The sequence below is a fragment of the Sarcophilus harrisii genome, chromosome 6 (genome assembly GCF_902635505.1).
Source record: "Sarcophilus harrisii chromosome 6, mSarHar1.11, whole genome shotgun sequence".
NCBI classification, from domain to species: Eukaryota; Metazoa; Chordata; class Mammalia; order Dasyuromorphia; family Dasyuridae; genus Sarcophilus; species Sarcophilus harrisii.
The window spans coordinates 234,032,203-234,053,497 of record NC_045431.1 but is presented as its reverse complement, the minus strand read 5'-3'; the positions used below and the strand labels follow the sequence as shown (position 1 = coordinate 234,053,497).

Genomic DNA, 21,295 nt, shown 5'->3' with positions numbered 1-21,295 from the left:
TGTGTAATTTGTTTGCATTTCAGAAAATACCAAGTTGAAAGGCAAATGACAAAGCTAAGAACTCACCTACTTATTTGTTTAAGCATGATCTTCCCTTTTTAGATGTCGCATCATTCAGGTTCAACCCCCGACAACCAGCACAGGAATTTTCAGGTCTCAGGGTTCTGACATTATAGCATAGGAACCTTTTCCCTTAACAATCAGTCCCTGGATTCAATTATCTCTTTAAAAACACATTGCTTAAATGATATTCACAACTGACCTCGGACACTTCCTAGCCGTGTGACCTTGGGCAGAACACTTCACCCTGTGTGCCTCGGTTTCCATGTCTATAAAATAAGCCAGAGAAGGAAACAGCAAACCTTTCCAGTATCTTTGCCAAATAGGGTCACCAACAGTCTGAAATAACTGAATGTCTCACATGACCCTTACCAGGACCCTGGGTGGCAGGTGTTATCCCCATTCTACAGATGAGAAAACTCAGGCAGACAAAGGTGAAAGAACTTCACCAGGGTCATCCCCTAGTGAATCTCTGAGGCTGATTCCAGACTTCTGGCACCTGTTTGCTCCTTAGGTCTTCCTTCTTTCTCATTTCTCTAATATATAGAGAACTGAGCCAAATTTACAAAAAGAACTCATTTTCCAGTTGATAAATTATCAAAGGATATGAACAGGCAGTTTTCAGAAGATTGTGATGGAAGAAGAGCATGGTAAGAAATAGCAAGCAGACTGTAACCTATTTAACATGTATAGGACTGCTTGCCATCTGGGGGAGGGGGTGGAGGGAGAGAGGGGAAAAATCGGAACAGAAGTGAGTGCAAGGGATAATGTTGTAAAAAATTACCCTGGCATGGATTCTGTCAATAAAAAGTTATTAAAAAAAAAAAAAAGAAAAGAAAAAAAAAGAAATTAAACTGACCTAGGCTATAGTTCATTAGAATGCATACTGTGCTTAAAGTTTAATAAATTTTCATAAAGAAAAAATAATTACCCTGGCATGGGTTCTGTCAATAAAAAGTTATTAAATAAATAAAGAAAGAAATAATGAAGAAATAGCGAGCAGGATGTTTTCAGAAAGATATGGGAAAATTTCCATGAACTGATGCAAAGTGAAGTGACCAGAGTCAGAACAATGGCCACGGTAAAAAGCGATTTTATACAACGACATGCTGGGAAAGATTTACCTTTTATCAGATGATCCGAGACAATTCCAAAGGACCCACGTTGAAAATTGCCTCCCACCTAAAGACGGAAAACTGATGGACTTTGAGTGCAGAATGAAGCAGTCTTCCTTTCTTTTTCTTTCTGTCCAAAGTCCTGCTGTGGCACCTGTAGTTATCCAAAGGTTTGATGGGGACCATGTGCGTTCCACATCTGATGGTAGCTCAAAAACCTGGAGAGAAAAACATGGGCAAATGTCATGTTTGTAGCTGACCAAGTCTGGGGACATTTGTGGGTAGTGGAACACCCGCCCTTGTGTTCTATCATGCTTCCAGCGCCTTTTACACAAGATGAGCTCTATTGCCTATTGAGGGATTCAGCTCTGCAGTCCCTCGTCCTCCTTCTCCACTCCTCCCACTTGCGTGTGAGTGTGTTACTTCCCTTTTCTCAAGTGAATGTCACTCATGTGTATACTTGAACCGTTCCGTTGCCCACAATTTAGGGCAGGAAATAAGACCGTAGTTCTCACGTGACAAAAACGTGAAATACCATTTCCCAACTGTTAACTCAGACCTTTCTGCAAAACGGGTCGATGTTATTTTGTAAAGTCACATGTAAAGAGGAAGAGATGTGAAACCACGATTAGGTTAATGTTTGTAGGGCGATTAGATTTCTAAAAGGAAACACGGAGAAAATCAGCACTCGGCTTTCACAATCTTCTGAGGGCTTCTGACTGACTTGAAGGCAGAAACGCTCTTTCTCTTTCTACCCTCCCAGAGTCCGTGTCCTCCACAATGCCCAGAATTGGCAAGTGCCTTCCCCAGAGACTAAGCTGAGCCTCCCCCCTGCTAGTCAGAAGGGAGGCAGTAGCAGGGAGCTGAAAGGAAGAAGACAGCCCCAAGCAGTGGTGCTTGGCTCTGGGACTAAGTTGGCTTTAAGGTTTTTATTTAAAATTCTTGATTCTTCATCAGCCACCAGGCTTCCCTGCCAGCAAAAGATGTTTCCAGATGCTACAACATCATTTGCTTTGCTCTTGGGGGTCTCAGCTTCTTCCATCTCAGATCCCTGCTGGGGCCCCAAGCCTTCCCGTACATCCAGGCTCCACTCAGAACGAAGACTGGCTCGGATTGGCAAGAATTGTTATCCCAGTGGTTGATCACTCATTCTGGCCAGCACTTGGCCAAAAGAAATCTTTCCTTTTCCTCATTCAGAGAGGGAAGAAAGATGGGTACTAGGTCTGTCTCAGTTCTATCTGCTGAGTTGTTCCCTCCCCTCCTACATTCATTCTTTGTCAGGAAGGACATCAGATGTGAGAAGGGAACAACCATTTATACAGTACTTACAACATACACTAAGTGATTTACAGATATTACTGTATTACAGATATACAGACATTTACAGATATTAACTCATCTGATCTTCGCAACAATCTGGGAGGCACTTTTATTATCCCAATTTGTATAGTTGAGGAAACTGAGGCAAACAGTGGTTAAGTGACTCACCCCAAAACATACAGCTAGGAAGTGTCTGAGGCTGGATGTGCAATCCAATCTTTCTGACTCCAGATCTAGCCTTGTCTCCACTGTGCCATCCAGCTGTCTCAATAAACCATGTAACACACACAGACACACATTCACATACATACACACACTCATACACAAACACACACACACACACAGAGTTTTATACTTATTCAGTCCTATAATGTTTATCTTTTTGTTTATGTTTATCTTTTTGTGCTTCTCTTGACTGTTTGCAGTTCAATCATTGTTTTCATCATTTATGCTGGCAAATCCTTAATTTTCCACCACGTAGGATTACTCTGTGTTTCTGAGTAAGTTATCCTTGGCTATAAGTCCATGTCCTTTACTTTCCAGGATATTATACTCCAGATTTTTCATTTCATTATGGTAGTTGTTGCAAAAATCTTGTGAGAGCTGATTGTGACTTCTTAGCATTTGAATTCTTTCTTTTTGAATGCTTGCCGTATTGTGTTTTTCTTTGACCTGGAAGCTCTGAGTTTTGGCTACAACATTTCTGGGAGTTTCCTTTTTATCCTCTCTCTCTCTCTCTCTCTCTCTCTCTCTCTCTCTCTCTCTCTCTCTCTCTCTCTCTCTCTCACACACACATTTCTCAGAAAATGACTGATACTTCTATGAAGTTTCAGTTCTAAGATCTCTGAATAGTTTAATTTATGATTTCTTGAAATATGATATCTAGCATCTCTACCATGACTTTCAAATGATTTTCTTCCTGATCTGTTTTTCAAGTCGATTGTTCTTGCTATAAGATACATGGTTTTCTCAGTTTCTGGACATAGTGGGTTTTTTCCCTCCATTTTATTTATTTATTTTTTAAACTTTTCTCAGCTGATCATTCTCCTGGACTTCACCATTGTCTCCATTATTCAATTTCTCGTACCTCCTTAGTTTGCTCCCTTTCTTCCTTCTGATTGAAGGAGATAAGAGAGTGTACAGCAGATATTAACTCCACCTAAGAAAGGGTATCCCCTGGTTGCAGGACTTAAACCAATATTTCTCTCTGGATTGTCTTGACCCATTAGATTGTGAGCTTCTCGAGAGTAGCAACACTATCACTTTCTTTGTATCCCCAGGGCTTAGTGTAGTGCTTGGCACTTAATAGGTGCTTAACAAATGTTTTTGATTGACTGATTGACTGACTGTCTCACAATGTCAGTAAGAAGCTAATCTGTTTAATTCTGATTTTCAAGAAATTTTTTGAGTAAGATTTCATATTTTTTGTAAGTTTCTGAGGCAAAAGTTTCAAAAAAGGGCTTCAATTATTTAAAAAATCAAATGAAAGTGCTAGAAGGGAAAAATAATTTTAAGCCCCCTTTTGAAACTCTTGCCTCAGAAACTGGGAACTGAATGAATGCCCATCAGTTGGACAATGGCTGAATAAGTTATGATACATGAATGTTATGGAATATTATTATTCTATAAGAAACGATCACCAGGGTAATTTCAGAAAGGCTTGGAGAGACTTACAGGAACTGATGCTAAGGGAAGTAAGTAGACCCAGGAGAACATTGTACATAGCAACAACAAGATTATATGATGATCAATTCCGATGCTTTTTTCCACAATGAGATAATTCAGACCAGTTCCAATGATCTTGTGATGAAGAGAGCCATCTGCACCTAGAGAGAGGACCATGGGGACTAGTGTGAATCATAACATAGTTTTTCCCCCCCCCCACTCTTTTTGTTTTTGTTTGCTGACATTTTGCTTTCTTTCTCATTTTTTTCCCCTTTCTGATCTGATTTTTCTTGTCCAGCATGATAATTGTGGAAATATGTATAAAAGAATTGCACATGTTTAACATATATTGGATTACCTGCCATTTAGGGGAAGGGATGGGGGGAAAAGGGAGGGAAAAATTTGGAACACAAGGTTTGCAATGGTGAATGTTGAAAATTATCTGTGCATATATTTTGAAAATAAAACAGAAAAAAAAGAAACTCTTGCCTCACGGCTTCCACAAATTATGGTTAAATTTGTGCCCAAAATGTGTTTTCCCTTAAATTTTTGCTTATGGATATTTTAGAATTCATCTTTTCTTGTGGTTTTGTGTCCTTTGTCACTCTACTAGTTCTTTTATTTTAAAAAAGGGCATCACAAAATCCTACAATGCAGAGAGCCGGTACTGAATAAGTCCATGTACAAGAGTCAGGTCCAGATCTTACTTGAGACCTTTTCTCTGTAAGGGCTACTGGAAGTTCAAAGCATTGGCTCACCATCCTCCCTGACAGTGATTAAAGATATACTTAAGATAAATTTAAGATATCTCGGTGAGCAATGCATGTAATAGGAACAAGGCATCATGAACTAGGCAATTTATGATGATTGCTTTAAGCAGGTTGTTATTGCTAATTACTGTCATTTATGACTGTTACAATAAGCAGATTATTACTGTTAGTTAACGTTTAATGTTAACGTTAAGCTCAAATGTTGGGCAAGATATGTACCTGCGATCTTGGAATGTGCTAAGCTACAACACGAGATTCTAATTTTTGTTTGTTTATTCCCCCCTTTGTGCTTCGGCTTTTTGTTAGGTGTGGGCTCTGTGCAGAGGCTCTAAGGTGAGCTTTTGTGATTTGGGGCCATTTTGCTGATTTTTTGGGAATATTGAGTGTTTTCCCAATCTTTTCTGCATCTGTCTTTCTTTCTCCCTGTCTCTCTCCCTTTCTCTCTCTCTGTCCCTGTGTCCATCTGTCTGTCTCCCCTGTCCAGGGGCAGATCCTCATTGTTCCACTAGCGTTCTCTCCACAGTTACCAAATTCAGTGGCCCATTCTCAGACCTCCTTTTCCTTGGCCTCTCTGTAGTCTTTGTTGCTGTAGTTACTCTCTCCTCCTGGACACTCTTCTCTCTAGGCTTTCAGTCCTGATTCTCCTCCTCCCTTTCTGATTATTCCTCAGTCTTTTTTTCCCTCCTGATCCTCATCCTGGTCACACTAACTGTAGGTGTCCCACTAGGACCACTTCTTCCTCTTTTCTCTTTCTATTCATCTTGATGTGATGAACCCATTAGCTCCCACTGATTTGTCATCTCAGCTGAAAATTCTAAATTTCATATGTTCTGCTCTAACCTCTCTGTTGACCTCCATTCTCACATCTCCAATAGAGATTGTGTGTCTCATACATAGTGTGTTAACTCAACAAATCCAAAACTGAACTCATGATCTCCCTACAACTCCACTGCCCTTTCAAACCTCCCCAGAGCTGCTGAGAGTATCACCCTGCTCTCAGTCTTCCAGGCTCACAACCTAGGAGTCATCCTGTACTTTTCACTCTCTCACCCCTCATATTCAATATGGTGCCAAAGTTTGTTGAGTTGACCTTTGCTGGCTCTCTGATGCAGGCCCCCATACCCTCACTCCTGGATTACTGCAGCAGCTGCTAGGGGGTCTGTCTGCCTCAAGCTTCCCCACTGCAGTCCATCTTCCAGTTAGTCACCAAAGTGATTTCCCTAAAGCCTAGGTTTCCCTAAAGCCTGCCTACTCAGTAAACTCCTCCTGTCCTTTCCAGAAGAAAATTCAAGGAGCTCTGTTTAGTCTTCAAAGCCTTCATCCCCTGCTCCCCCACCTTTCCAGTCTTGTTATATCTTCCTCCCCAATATGGCCTCTTGAATCCCACAACACCAGCCTCTTGGCTGCTCCTTAAACAAGACCCGCTATCTCTTGGCTTTAAGCATTGTCTCTGACCATCCCCCATTCCTAGAGTGCTCTCCTCCCACTCTGACCCAGTAAGCTACCCTGCTTTTTTCATGTCCCAGCTAAACTGCTACCTTCCCCAGGAAGCCTTCTCTTAATTCTGTTTTGTTTAGTCTTCCCCACTTGAGGTTTTCTTGACAAAGATACTGGAGGGGTTTTCCATTCCATTATCCAGCTAATTTTACAGATGAGGAAACTGAGGCAAACAGGGTGAAGTGACTTGTTCAAGATCACACAGCCAGATTGAAACTCAGGTAAATGAGTCTGACTGTAGTCCTTGTGCTTTGTCCACTGCTCCACCTGTTGTTTGTTTGTCCTTTATTTATTTTTTTGCTGAGGCAGTTGGGGTTAAGTGACTTGCCTAGCCTCACACAGCCAGGAAGTTATGCGTCTGAAACCAGATTTGAACTCAAGCCCTCCTGACTTCAGGGCTGGTGCTCTATTCACTGCAACAACTAGCTGCCCCTGTCCTTCATTTTTGAAGAGGACCAGTGACATCATTGGCCGACATCTTCTTCACTTGCAGGGACTTCATTCTCTCTTCCAGAGTCATCCAGGTGCAAGGGCCAGACAAAAGTCAAGGGGACTGGTCATGGCCCGGGATGCAGCAAATGGCTTTGGTGTCTTTGATATCAGGTGCCTTCAGAGCCCTTGGAACAAATTACAAACAATTGTCATCCATCCTCAGAGAAGTCTGCACTTGCTTAGGAGCCGACGTGGCTCCCCTTAGCTGTTCATCACTTCCTATTTTTCCTGTCTACAGCTTGTTTGTACATATTTCTTTGCTCGTTGTCTCCCCCATAGGAAGGTAAGCCACTCGAAGGCAGGCCTTTTGTTTTCCCCATCCTGCGGCAGGACCCGGCACATAAAAGGCTTAATAAATGCCGCTGACTTAGTTCTGGACTTCGGGGGCAGCGCAGCCTGGAAACTTGCGAGCTCCCAAAGTGATCCGATCTGAGACGCTGTCTGACGGAGGCACACTTGTCAGCTCCGCCTGGCCCGGCTTTAGTCTGTTCCGTGGAAGGCTGAGGAAGGATCAGTGGGCTAATGGATGCTAGGTCAAGCTCCCTTCCCAGCCTGGGCTCGGACAGAGGGGAGTCGCCAGAGCCTCCCCTCCTCCTAGGTCAGAAGGGGAGGGAGGGAGGTCCTGGACTCCGCCTTAGCCCGCCGCGGAGGGCTGCCCATGACTCCTATGGGGTCCAGTCTGGAGGGTTTCTTGTTTTTCTAGAGTTTGAATCACAGGCAATAGAAAGCTGACGCACAGTAACCAGAAAGGAGTGAGGGGAGGAGAGGAGGGGCAGCCCGCTTGGGGCTCCTCCTACCAAATTCTCTAATCCCGACCTCAGCTTCAGGCTCCATATATTAAGCTCTTTGCGCTCGGACTCTCGCTGTGTTCCAGGCTCCCGGCTGTGTACCAAACTCCTCGCGGTGTTCCAGACTCCCTGAGCGCCCGGCTCCCGGCTCCCGGCTCCCGGCTCCCGGCCGTGTTTCAGGCTCCTTGAGCTCTAGGCTCCCCGTCCTGTTCCAGGTTTTCAGTACTTCAGGTCCGGGCGCCATGAACACGAACCAGGCAGTCCCCTTGGGGCAATTCAACCGAGCTTTTTCTCCCCCTAACTATGAGCTTCTCTCGGAGGAGCCAGGACTGAGGCCTCCGGGGCAGGACCCAGCCTCCACCATCATCAGCGTCCACTCCTCTGAGCCTCCCCTGAAAGATTTCTTTGTCTGGTCCGTGTTCAACACGTTGTACATGAACTTCTGCTGCCTGGGGTTCATGGCCCTGGTCTTTTCCGTAAAGGTGGGTAGGGGCGCTGGAGCCTCTGGGGGTGCGGGCCAGCTTGGGAGTCTCCAGCGGGTGCTTGTGTGAGCTTCTGCCCTCCCCCTGGCACTAACCCCGGCTCTCTCTCTTCCCCCTCCCCCCCAGGCCAGGGACCGGAAGTTAGTGGGTGACCTGCATGCAGCCCAGAGCTACGCTTCCACAGCCAAGTGTCTCAACATCTGCGTTCTGACCATCTTTCTTCTGCTGGTCGTCGTCACCGTGGTGACCGTTAGTGTCCTCAGCACACTCTGAAAGTCATCATCGCTCCGGTCCTGAGAGCTTTGGGTGATGGAGAAATGAGCTTTTAATTTCAACAGCTTGGAGCATCTGGAAAGAGATGAGGGACGTCGGGAAACTGAGATCTTTGGCTTGCTGCAAAGCCATCCCCCCCTTGTCTTATTTCCAGCCTAATGATAATTAGAGTGCTTTGACAAAAATCATTTTCATTCCATGTGATCAAAAGTATCCATTTGATCTAATGTGACTCCACTTTGTCAGGGAAATGGTCCCAATATGCTCAAGCTCAACAGAGCCTGCCATGCAATGGCACAATGTGGTGGTTCCCCGGGACAGCAGCAGTTCCCATCTTGGTGGTCACTAAGATGCTCACTCAGGTTATCAACGGGGCCACGATCTGGATCTGAGAGGGGACCTCTATCTGGCCAGCATGAGAGCAGCTTCCCAAGCCTGTGGCCTCCCAGGATGACTTCCCCCTTGCCTCTGGAATCGGGGTGGGATATGTCACTTTTGGTCCTCAAGACCAAGAGATGCTGTATTTCCCCAAGCCCCCTTTGTATGTTTGGGTATCAAATCCTTTAAATAAAAGGTCCTGGAAGAAGGTGGCAGCTGAGATCCTGAGCAAGATCTGAGGGAACCATGGCTCCTTTAATAAAGTACCATTGACTCAGAGCTCTGCCTCTGTCTCTTTTATTGTAGGTTGGACAGTTCTAGTCCACAGGTATTTTGGAATCCTCTTGCTCTGGTTTTGTGTTCTTTGTCACCCTATTAGCATGTGTATGTGATATATATATATATATATATATATATATATATATAAACTCACCACAAAATTCTACAATGTGAGATTCTTTTTTTGTTTGTTTGCTCATTGCCCCTTTCTGCTTGGGCTCTAGGCTCTGTGCATTCCTAGGAGAGGATCTGAGAGGAGCTTTTGTGACTTGGGGTCCTTCTGCAGGTTGTGGGGGTTATTGAGTGTTTTCTCTTTTTTTTCCTTCTGCTTCTCTTTGTCTCTTGTGCTTTCCCTCTTCCATTGTAATCCAGTAAACTACCCTGATTTCTTCAAGTCTCAGCTAAACTGCTACTTTCCCCAAGAAGCCTTCTCCAGTGTCTCTTAATTCTGTTTTGTTGTTTATTCTGGCCCCACTTGAGGTTTTCTTTACAAAGATACTGGAGGGGTTTTCCATTCCCTCGTCCAGTTCTTTTTACAGATGTGGGAACTGAGGCAAACGGTGAAGTGATTTGTTTAGGGTCTCACAGCCAGATTGGAACTCAGGTAAATGAGTCTGACTCTAGTTCTATTGCTCTGTCCCCTGCTCTCTGTTGTTTGTTCTTCATTTTTGGAGAAGATGGGTGACATCATTGGCTGATGTCTTGGCTTGAAGGGACGTCATTCTCTGAGTCATCTAAGTGCAGGGGTCGGACAAAAGTCAAGAGGATTGCCATGGCCTGGGATGCAGCAACTGGCTTTGGTATCTTTGATGTCAGTTCCCTTCAGGACCCTTGAAACAAATTGCAAATAATTCTCATCTATCCTTTCCCCCCAGAAAAGTCTGCACTTGTTTGAGGAGTGGACACTGCTCCCCTTAGTTCTTAATCATTTCCTATTTATCCTGTCTATAGCTTGTTTGTACATCTTTGTTTGTTGTTTTCCCCATAAGAAAGTAAGCTGCTTGAAGGCAGGTCTTTTGTTTTCCTCAGTATTTCCCATCCTTAGGCAGGACCTGGCACATAATAAGTGCTTAATAAATGCTTGTTGACTAACCAACTGACTTAGTTCTGGACTTCAGGGACAGCTCAGCCTGTAAACTTGCAAGCCCCGAGTATTTCCAGAGAGGTCAGATCTGGGGCCAAGTCTGATCGTGGCACACCTGCTTAGCTCAGTCTGACCTGGGTTTAGGTTTGAACAACATTTTTGTCCCTTGTTCTTGGTTGGAAGCAGGAGATACTATCGCACTCATCCCACTCTCAGCCTGCTGGGAAACTCTGCTGTTTGCAAGTAAAAGAAATGCAGGCTCCCCTTTGGTCTGGGATTCCTGTCTTGGTTTTTCCTTAGCAGAACCAAGTCTGAGCTGGGGGCTGGACCTGGAACACTTACCCTGCTCTTGGAATCTGAGCCATACCCAGATACTGCTGTTTTTGAACTAATTCCTCACTTGGAAGAGAGCCCAGGGCTCCTGACTTCTTTCCCTGCACCATCCTCCTGCCTCTGTAATCTGGCGCTGGGGAGGGAGGGAGAGAGTGAAAAGGGGGCCAGTTAGCCCTGCTTGTGCTTAGTATGTCCCTGCACAGGCCTGGGACCTCGTCTTGTTCTTGGGTTCCTTCCCCACCACTCCCAGACCTCTCTTGTGTCCCTACACTGATCTGAGCTGGAAAAAATGACTCACTGGAAATTCTTGGATTTCCTAATCAGGATTTTGTCTGGTGTGTTTTCTGGATGTTTATGGAGTTCCATTCCAGTGGGCTCTCCTTCTTCATGCTACACTTGGGCTCCTCACCCAGAACTTCTCTGGGTCCAAGTTTGGTTAATAATGGCACAGTGGTCACTATCATTCTCTACTCCCAACTCTCTCTTCTTTCTTCCCTCCCTCTTTCCCTTCCTCCCTTTCTTCCTTCCATGCTCTTCCTTTCCTTTTTTCATCCCTCTCTCCTTCTCTCTCTCCGCCTGCTTCTGCCACTCAGTCACCATTCAGTTCTAATTGTCCATGTGATCCCTAATGGACTGTGAGAGCCCTTTGAAATGAGTGATCCTCTGTGCACTCCCATCTCAGGATGCTCATTCACACAAGAGCAGGAACAGATAAACAGAAAAGAAACAGAAGCAGGAGGACTCAGGGAGTGGAAGATGGGAGAGGTGGGAGAAAAGCAGCCACCCCTCCCTTTCTTCCTGCAGAGCTCATATCAGATCTCTACTTGTAAAGCTGTTTGGGAAGAAGAGAGGAATATTGATTGCTCCAATCTTGCCGGGGCACGCTCAGTTCTGACTGATCTCTCCTGAGTCATTTCCTCCAATATAGAAATGAATTTAAAGGTTTCCCATCATCCCATTCTATTAGCTTTATGTCATCATGACTGGAACTCCCCTCGGATTTCCAGATGTTGGTTGGAATCAGGCAAGGCACATCTGCATGTGTTCTAAGGACTAGGTCACTCACTGTCCAGGTCTCCATAACAATTCCATCTCTCCAGTTGCAAAATGTGTACTTGTGGCCAGTCTGCATCTGATCCAAGAAAGAAAATATAGAAAATCCTTGAGCAAGAAGGTAACAGGCTTAGATCTTTGCTTTAGGAAAGATGTTGCTTTAGGAAACATCCCTTTGGTAGCCAAGTGGAGAGTGGACTGGTGTGTGGAGATTTGAGGCCAGGGTGGGAGGAGGTGACTGGGAGAGGTGATAAAGAACTGTAAAACAAGGGTGAGAAAAATTGAAGACCTGGAAGGGAGAGCATGTAGCTCAGTGAAACACTCACTCAAGATTCTCTAAGTCAAAGCTTTCTTTTGAAGGAGGGCCCAATAGCATGGGTAACTAATTGGTAATTGGGATCAGGGGGAAGAAACATTTAGACCATAATTTTGGCTCTAAGCCATGTTAGGAATACTAAGGCTTCTAAAAACAAAATCTTTTTCAGACAGTTGCTTAGCCATAGGATTTGTTAAAAAGTTAGTCAGAAACCCACAAGGACGTCAAGAATAATCAAGGGTGGAGGCTATATGAAAGCTCCTTGGGGACAGTGACTGGCTTTTGTGATCAAGACTGGTGGCCAGAGATCCAAAAAGAATCTTTTCTTCTTTGCGCCTAGTCCTCCTCCATTAGAGTGGAAGCTTCTTTGGGGCAGGGACTGGCTATGTAATGAGGGGTGAAGATTCATGTTATGTAACTTCCAATTAATGGGGAATCAGGGGAAGAACTTATGCTTCAGGAGAGGAAATAAAATGCTGCCTTTGGAGTTTCAAAGGAGTCTACTCACCTAGGCAGCATTCTTGCAAGAATGTAAAATAAATCTTTTTCTGAATTCATCGGTTAAAAAACAAAACAAACAAAATAAAACAAAAAACCAAAACAATCAGTCAAGACAAACTTGGTGACCTGGATTCAAGGAACAATTTATGGGGCAAGTGTTCCTTCTGTGGGCCCAGAAAGTCTAAACATGTTAGTGATTTTTGAAAATGTTTCTGTTAGTAATTTTCTCAGTTAATCTAGGGCTAAGGGTTAGGGCCAGCGATACTTGACAAATACTTGGCAAAGATTGGACACAGGTGGGGCGAGAGAGAATCATCCATTGGGATACTATCTAGGGGATTTATCTTCAGGTAAAGTGTCAGTAAGTGTTGCCAGAGACCAGGGACTTGGGGAGCTCTTGTATCCACTACCCAATAGCTAGAGAAGCTACAGTGACATTTGTGCTTAGCACAGTGCCTGACCTGTGGTAAATATTTATTGACTGATTGTTTGAACATAGAATTAGGAACTCTGGGAAGAGAGACAAAGAGAATCAATCTTGGTCAGATGGGCAGAAGCAGGAAAAGCTGCCCACTAAGCCCTGAGCACTGTGCCTGGCCAAGCTTCCAATCTCCACTTGCAATTGGGAGTACTGGGCTTTGGAAGTTGGGGACCAATGATCCCCACATCTACCTTCTGGGGAAGGGGATTTCACGCTGGGCTCAGATCTTCACTAGACTCTTGGTTCCTTGTGGAAGGAAGAGCCAAGGAGAAAGACTGATTATTTATCTTTTTCTTCAAATGTTCTCCTTCAGATGGCTCGCTGCCCTTCCTTGTTTACAGCACTGAGTCCTTCTCCCAGCTCTCCCTCTAGCAAACTCCCCTTTAGAGTTCTAGGGCTGACCCTGAGGACTTGGGTTGATTCTTTTAATGTTCCCAGCTGGAGCTCCCTCACATGTTCTCTCTCCACATCAGTCACTGATCTATGCCACTGAGTGACCCAGTACAGTTTTAACAGATTCATCTCCATTAACTTTTAGAAGGGGCTGTTTCCTGGGAAGATACAGCAGGAAGAGCGGATGGGGAGGGATCTTCTGGCTCAAATTTCAAGTGGTCACTGCAAAGTTTATCCAAAGTTTATCTTGAGTTTATCCACAAGGTCCAAAGAATAGCAGGGAAAGAAGTTGCTCCACAAAATAACATCTCAGCCACTGCCCTAGATCCCTCAGGTCTCCCCTCCCAGAAGCCGTGGTTACTTCTATTACTCCTTCACAGGAAATAATCTTATCCGCTCACATTTATTCAGCCCTCACTGGGTGGGCTAAACACCGTGTTGATTCTTTATAGATGTTATTTCATCTGGGGGTCACGAAGAATTGGATAGCACTAAGTATAACAACAACAAAATCCATCTAATCTTCCTCACAACCATCCTTGCAAGTAGGTGACATTATTATACCCATTTTACGATGAAGGTTCATCAGCTGATTGTTGTCTCAAAGAGGACCAAACAGATATCACTATGTTAGTCGAGTTCCCGTGCGTCTGGCTGTGGCCGATGAGACCAAGACAAGCTCGGAGGGCTCTGCCCCAGTGGGACACAGGTAGTCCCTAGGAACATTTGGGGGCTTCTTTAGCTTTGCGCATCTTCTGAGCTAATTCTGCTTTGCTCCTAGAGCCCGTCCCCTTCTTGAGGAGGGCACGCCATGCTGGGTGGTCCTGGGCCAGCGTCTCTCATGTCACAGGCTCAGTTCTAAAGCTCTTAGCAGAGACTTGGAGCGTGTCCTTGTCTCGCTCTTTTCTGACTATGTCAGGAGCGCTCGCCCTGTGTGAGTTCTCCATAGAATAATTGTTTTTGGCCAGTATACGTCTGGCATTCGAACAGCGTGGCCAGCCCGACAGCACGGTCCAACGGGGCTCTCCGTGGGAGAGCTTGGGCAGTTGAGTTCGAGGAAGGATCTCGGGGTGTGAGGTCTCGGCCTGCCAAGGGGTCTTTAGACAGTTCAAATGGAACTGAACTCCATTTCCTGGCGAGGCGAGGGTAGACTGTCCAGGTTTCACAGGAATGCAACAATGAGGTCAGCACCCCGGCTCTGGAGACCTTCAGTTTGGTCTAATCCTTCTCCTCTCCCACACTTCCCTCTGGAGTCTCGCCCCCATTGAGCTAGCTCGGGCAATGCGTGTGTCAGTCCCAATACCAGTGTGGCCATCCCTGGAAAGTATCCCGCCAAGCTAAGGGAACTTTCATTCAAAATGTCGTGCTGGCTTGGGTTCTGGACTACGGGCAGCGCTCCTGAGCTTTCTCAGTCCTCAGTGGCATGAAACAAGAGCAGGTGCTTGGTCCCCTGCTTTTTATTTACCTGATGTTTTCAGCCATGTTGTCAAGAGCCTTCAGAAAGGACAAACTTGGAATCAAAGGCAGCTACAGGGCTGAGGGTCAGTTCTTCAACCTGAAAAGGCTGCAAGCCGAGCCTAGAGTGGAGGGAGCCTGGGACTGGACTGGTTGTTTGCGTGCAGCCTCCAGCTAAAAGTAAGGAGAGAGCCTCTGCTGCTGGTGCTCATTTGAGCCTAACAATTCATAGCAAGAAAACCCAGGTCCTTCCTCAGCCAGCACCACGTCATCCATATGGGGAACCCTCAGTTACCGTAAATGGTGAAGTTTTTAACCATTAGGGAAACTGAGGCAAGCAAAGGTGAAGGGACTTGTCCAGAATCACTCAGTCAGTGTCTGAGGTGGGATTTGGACTCAGGTTTTTCTGACCACAGATCCAGAACTCTGTGCATCGAGGGCTCCTCACTGTCAGGTTCTGATGCCAGAAGGTACCACTGAGTCACCCACGCAAGGGCTACAATCCAGGTGAGAGCAGAGACATAGAATCCTCTTGCACACACTGCAAAGTAGAGGGCGGGGCTCTCCCCATACCACGCAGATTTTCTCCCTGTTCATGCTCCCACCCTGCCCCGATTCTTGACCTGAGCCTCCAGAGAGAAGCACACTTCTGTCTCGGTGACCTCCTAAACCTCCCTTCATGAGTAGGTCCTGCCCATTTTGTTTGTTCTTAGCAGACTGCAGCCTGTCTTCTACATTAGGCAGGGAGGGCTCTGAGAGCAGGGATTGTAGACATCTTTCTTTCTTTCTTTTTGATCATAAAAGCTAAATTAAGTTTATCTGTTGAGTAAGTTATACTCAAAATTTAAATTTTATTTAGGAATATCTTGTCCAGGAGATCATTACATACTTCAACAACAATACTATATGATGACCAGTTCTGATGGATCAGGCCCTCCTCAGCACCGAGATCAACCAAATCATTTCTAATGGAGCAGTAATGAACTGAACTAGCTATGCCCAGAAAAAGAACTCTGGGAGATGACTAAAAACCATTACATTGAATTCCCAATCCCTATATTTATGCACACCTGCATTTTTGATTTCCTTCACAAGCTAATTGTACAATATTTCAGAGTCTGATTCTTTTTCTACAGCAAAATAACGTTTTGGTCAGGTATACTTATTGTGTATCTAATTTATATTTTAATATATTTAACATCTACTAGTCATCCTGCCATCTAGGGGAGCGGGTGGGGGGGGGTGTAAGAGGTGAAAAATTGGAACAAGAGGTTTGGCAATTGTTAATGCTGTAAAGTTACCCATGTATATATCCTGTAAATAAAAGGCTATTAAATTAAAAAAAAAAAAGGAATATCTTGTGACAAACTAGTATCTGTTTCATTATTTTTCTCTGATATATATTAAAATTTTTTTTATTTAATAGCTTTTTATTTACAAGTTATATGCATGGATAATTTTACAGCATCGACGATTGCCAAACCTTTTGTTCCAGTTTTTCTCCTCCTTCCCCCAATTCTCTCCCCCCAATGGCAAGTTGACCAATACATGTTAAATATGTTAAAGTATAAATTAAATACAATATAAGTATACATGTCTTAACAGTTATTTTGCTGTATAGAAAGAATCAGATTTTGAAATAGTGTACTATTAGCCAGTGAAGGAAATCAAAAATATAGGGATTGGGAATTCTATGTAATGGTTCATAGTCATCTCCTAGAGTTCTTTTGCTGGGTGTAACTGGTTCAATTCATTACTGCTCTATTGGAACTGATTTGGTTCATCTCATTGTTGAAGAGGTTCATGTCCATCAGAATTGATCATCATATAGTATTGTTGTTGAAGTATATAATGATCTTTTGGTCCTGCTCATTTCACTCACCATCAGTTCATGTAAGTCTCTCCAGGCCTTTCTGAAATCCTCCTGTTGGTCATTTCTTACAGAACAATAATATTCCATAATATTCATATACCACAATTTATTCAGCCATTCTCCAATTGATGGGCATCCACTCAGTTTCCAGTTTCTGGCCTCTACAAAGAGGATTGCTACAAACATTCGTGCACATACTTTCCCTTCTTTAAGATTTCTTCAGGATATAGCCCAGTAGTAGCACTGCTGGGTCAAGGGGTATGCGCAGTTTGATAACTTTTTGAGCATAGTTCCAAATTGCTCTCCAGAATGGCTGGATGTATTCACAGTTCCACCAACAATGGATCAGTGTCCCAGTTTTCCCACATCCCCTCCAACATTCTGCATTATCTTTCCCTGTCATCTAGCCAGTCTGACAGATGTGTAGTGGTATCTCAGAGTTGTCTTAATTTGCATTTCTCTGATTAATAATGACTTGGAGCACCTTTTTATATGGCTAGAAATAGTTTCAATTTCTTCGTCTGAGAATTGTAGACATCTTTCTTTGTGCCCCCAGGGACACAGTGACACTTCTTGGCACACCATAGGAAGCTTAAGCAGGCTTATTGACCAATGTGCTGCTTCTACTTTCCACTCACCGAAGCCCATCTTTCCCACATGATACTGCACTCCCTTCCTTATTGCTTCTCTCATGTCATGGACTCCCCAGATTAGAAACCCGTATCCGACACCCAGCTCCTGTTTGCACCAGCAATGCTCAACAGCCTTTGCTTACAAAGCCCTCCCCTTATCCAAGTCTTGGAATGGCTGCCCCTTTGCTCTGGATTCAGGCATGGGGTCTGGATTAGGTCACTTACGGCTTCTCCCCTGCAGCTCACCTGTAGTCCTTATGAGAACCAAGGCTGGGGTTAATATCTAAGGCTTTCCCCAAAGAAAGAATAAGTAGGAAACTTTTCTACAGACTACAACATGAAAAGGGTGTGGGACATATTTGTTTCCTTGTGCACACAAAAGACTCTCTCAAGAGCAAAACACACTGACAGTGAAGAGCAAAGTTCTCCCGGCCAGGAGACAGATGCTTAAACCACTTGAACATGAAGCCATTTGTGGGATCACTGACTCGGCTTTTTCCATCTGATATCATATCTATATAATTCAAACGGTAGCTTCTGGTAAAACAGGCTCATCCGTTAGTCAGTTAGCAAGCTGTGGGAAACTCTCACTGTGTGCCAGACACTGGGCTAAGCCCTGGGGAGATCAAGAAAGGCAAGGGCAGGGCCTGACTTGAAGAATCTCACCTAACGGGAGAGACAAACGTCAGAGTAACTGAGAGGGCACCCATATCCACACCAGCAAGCTTCTGGCAGAAACTCATAATGAAGCTGAGGATGGAGAGCCTCAAAGCTCCAGGAATGGGAGCCTGTGCCGCCACCGAAACCATGGAGGAAAGGGGTAGGTAGGAAGGGGCCGGGTTTTGACCTTTTATGCTCCACAGAAGGTTTTGTGTTTAATGGATCTTGGGGGCAATGGGGAGCCATTGGTGTTCCCTGAACTGGGGTGACGTGGTCAGACCTGAGCTTTGGGAAATGACTTTGAAGGCTGGGTGGAGTTAGACTGGCAACAGGCAGAGGCACTTCCCTCGGGCACCAGCTGAGAAGGATTGGGTTGGCATCAGGGGAGTGGCCAACGGGAGTGGAGAGAAAGGGATTTAGGGGAAGGTTGCTGTGGTTTGGCAACAGATTGAGTATGAGTTAGAATTTTTGGGCAGCCTACAGGTTGGGAGCTTGGGGGACTGGGCTTCCTGATCATGGGAGAGGGGAGAATTTGAGGGGAGACTAGTTCTGTGTTGGACAAGTTGGGCTTGAAATGTTGACTGGACATCTAGGTCCACCCTTGTCAGAAAGAGTTGGGGGTGGGACTGGAGGTCAGGAGAGAATTTAGCATGGGATATTTATTTCAATGTGGGACTCACCTGGATGGAAATGGAATGGAATCCAAGTGAGGCAATAGAAAGGTAAAAGAGAACCAGGTGACCCTTACACTTGGTGGGGGTTTTCAAGGTGTGATCTTCCACAGGACAAGGAGAAGTGGGGGGACGAGTGTAGGCAGGCCCGGGAAACAGCAGAGGATCGAGGGACTGGAGGTCGCTGTGAAGCCGGGAGTCCTAAGGCTGGATTGAGGCAATGAAAAAGGGCGACTAGATGAAGGAATTCGCAAATGGAATTCAATCTCTCGTGCGGGGTTAGAAGGCAAGTGTGACCGAGGAGATGGGGGAGCACTGAGGAGCTCTGCCCATGACCGGCTGAGGAAGGATCAGGAGGCTAACAGACGGAGCTCCCTTCCCAGACCCGGTTCGGACAGAGGCAAGTCCCCGCCTCCCCTCCTCCTAGGTCAGAAGGGGAGGGAGGGAGGTCCTGGACTCGGGCTTAGACCGCCGCGGAGGGTTTCCCATGAGAGCTGCGAGCTCCATCCTGGAAGGTTTCGGTTTTTCTACAGAGTTTGAATCTCGGGAAATAGAAAGTTGGCGTAGAATAACTGGAGAGGGGTAAGGGGAGGAGAGGAAGAGCAGCCCACTTGGGGCTCCTCCTACCAATTCTCTCATTCGACTGCAGTGTCAAGCTTAGTATACTCAGCTCCCTGTGCTCCAGATTCCTCTCGGTGTTCCAGGCTCCCGGCCGTGTTCCAGGTTTCCAGTACTTCAGGGTTCCGGGGCCATGAACACGAACCAGGCAGTCCCCCTGGGGCAACTCAACCGAGCTTTTTCTCCCCCTAACTATGAGCTTCTCTCGGTGGAGCCCGAGCTGAGGACTCCGGGGCAGGACCCAGCCTCCACCATCATCAGCGTCCACTCCTCTGAGCCTCCCCTGAAAGATTTCTTTGTCTGGTCCATGTTCAACACGTTGTACCTGAACTTCTGCTGCCTGGGTTTCATGGCTCTGGTCTTTTCCGTAAAGGTGGGTAGGGGAGCTGGAGCCTCTGGGGGTGCGGGCCAGCTTGGGAGTCTCCAGCGGGTGCTTGTGTGAGCTTCTGCCCTCCCCCTGGCACTAACCCCGGCTCTCTCCCCCCTCCCCCCCAGGCCAGGGACCGGAAGTTAGTGGGTGACCTGCATGCAGCCCAGAGCTACGCTTCCACAGCCAAGTGTCTCAACATCTGCGTTCTGACCATCTTTCTTCTGCTGGTCGTCGTCACCGTGGTGACCGTTAGTGTCCTCAGCACACTCTGAAAGTCATCATCGCTCCGGTCCTGAGAGCTTTGGGTGATGGAGAAATGAGCTTTTAATTTCAACAGCTTGGAGCATCTGGAAAGAGATGAGGGACGTCAGGAAAATGACCAGAGACGCTTGCTGCAAAGCCATCCCGGACCCTTATCTATTTCCGTCTTAACGGTAGAGTGCTTTGACAAAAATCATTTTCATTCCATGTGATCAAAAGTATCCATTTGATCTAATGTGACTCCACTTTGTCAGGGAAATGGTCCCAATATGCTCAAGCTCAACAGAGCCTGCCATGCAATGGCACAATGTGGTGGTTCCCTGGGACAGCAGCAATTCCCTTCTTGGTGATCACTAAGATGCTCACTCAGGTTATCAACGGGGCCACGATCTGGATCTGAGAGGGGACCTCTATCTGGCCAGCATGAGAGCAGCTTCCCAAGCCTGTGGCCTCCCAGGATGACTTCCCCCTTGCCTCTGGAATCGGGGTGGGATATGTCACTTTTGGTCCTCAAGACCAAGAGATGCTGTATTTCCCCAAGCCCCCTTTGTATGTTTGAGTATCAAATCCTTTAAATAAAAGGTCCTGGAAGAAGGTGACAGCTGAGATCCTGAGCAAGATCTGAGGGAACCATGGCTCCTTTAATAAAGTACCATTGACTCAGAGCTCTGCCTCTGTCTCTTTTATTGTAGGTTGGACAGTTCTAGTCCACAGGTATTTTGGAATCCTCTTGCTCTGGTTTTGTGTTCTTTGTCACCCTATTGGTACACACACACACACACACACACACACACATATATATATATATATATAAACTCACCACAAAATTCTACAATGTGAGATTCTTTTTTTGTTTGTTTGCTCATTGCCCCTTTCTGCTTGGGCTTTTTGTTGGGTCTGGGCTTTGTGCATTCCTAGGAGAGGATCTGAGAGGAGCTTTTGTGACTTGGGGTCCTTCTGCAGGTTGTGGGGGTTATTGAGTGTTTTCTCTTTTTTTGCTTCTGTCTCTCTTTGTCTCTTCCTGTCTCTCCTTGCCTCTCCCTGTCTCCCTCTCTCTGTCTCTCCCTTTTTCTTCTTCTTTCTCTGTCTCTGTGTCCATCTGTCTCCACAATCCAGCTTCAGATCCTCTTCATTCCACTAAAGTGTTCTCTCCACAATTACCAAATCCAGTGGCCCATTCTCAGGCCTTCTCCTTGGCCTCTCTGTAGTCTTTGTTGCTGTAGTCACTCTCTCCTCCTGGACACTTCTCTCTAGGTTTTCATTCCTGGCTCCTCCTCCCTTTCTGATTTATTCCTCAGTCTTTTTTTTTTTTTTTCTCCTGGATCCTCATCCTGGTCACACTAACTGTAGGTGTCCCACTAGGACAACTTCTTCCTCTTTTCTCTTTCTATTCTCCTTGATGTGATGAACCCATCAGCTCCCACTGATTTCATTATCTCAGCTGAAAATTCTAAATTTCACATGTTCTGCTCTAA

The 21,295-nt window shown here is 45.6% G+C and overlaps 2 protein-coding genes across 2 annotated transcripts; both read left to right on the top strand.

Moving 5' to 3' along the window:
* The first annotated feature begins 7,708 nt into the window (after positions 1 to 7,708).
* LOC100922247 (interferon-induced transmembrane protein 3) lies at positions 7,709 to 9,119 on the top strand. The gene is made up of 2 exons (XM_012552917.3): positions 7,709 to 8,189; positions 8,316 to 9,119. Exons 1-2 carry the CDS (start codon positions 7,950 to 7,952, stop codon positions 8,460 to 8,462), a joined length of 387 nt encoding a protein of 128 aa, XP_012408371.3. The 5' UTR covers positions 7,709 to 7,949; the 3' UTR covers positions 8,463 to 9,119.
* A 10,115-nt stretch (positions 9,120 to 19,234) lies between these two features.
* Positions 19,235 to 20,485, top strand: LOC100922506 (interferon-induced transmembrane protein 3-like). The gene is made up of 2 exons (XM_031942582.1): positions 19,235 to 19,562; positions 19,685 to 20,485. Exons 1-2 carry the CDS (start codon positions 19,323 to 19,325, stop codon positions 19,829 to 19,831), a joined length of 387 nt encoding a protein of 128 aa, XP_031798442.1. The 5' UTR covers positions 19,235 to 19,322; the 3' UTR covers positions 19,832 to 20,485.
* The last annotated feature ends 810 nt before the right edge of the window (positions 20,486 to 21,295 follow it).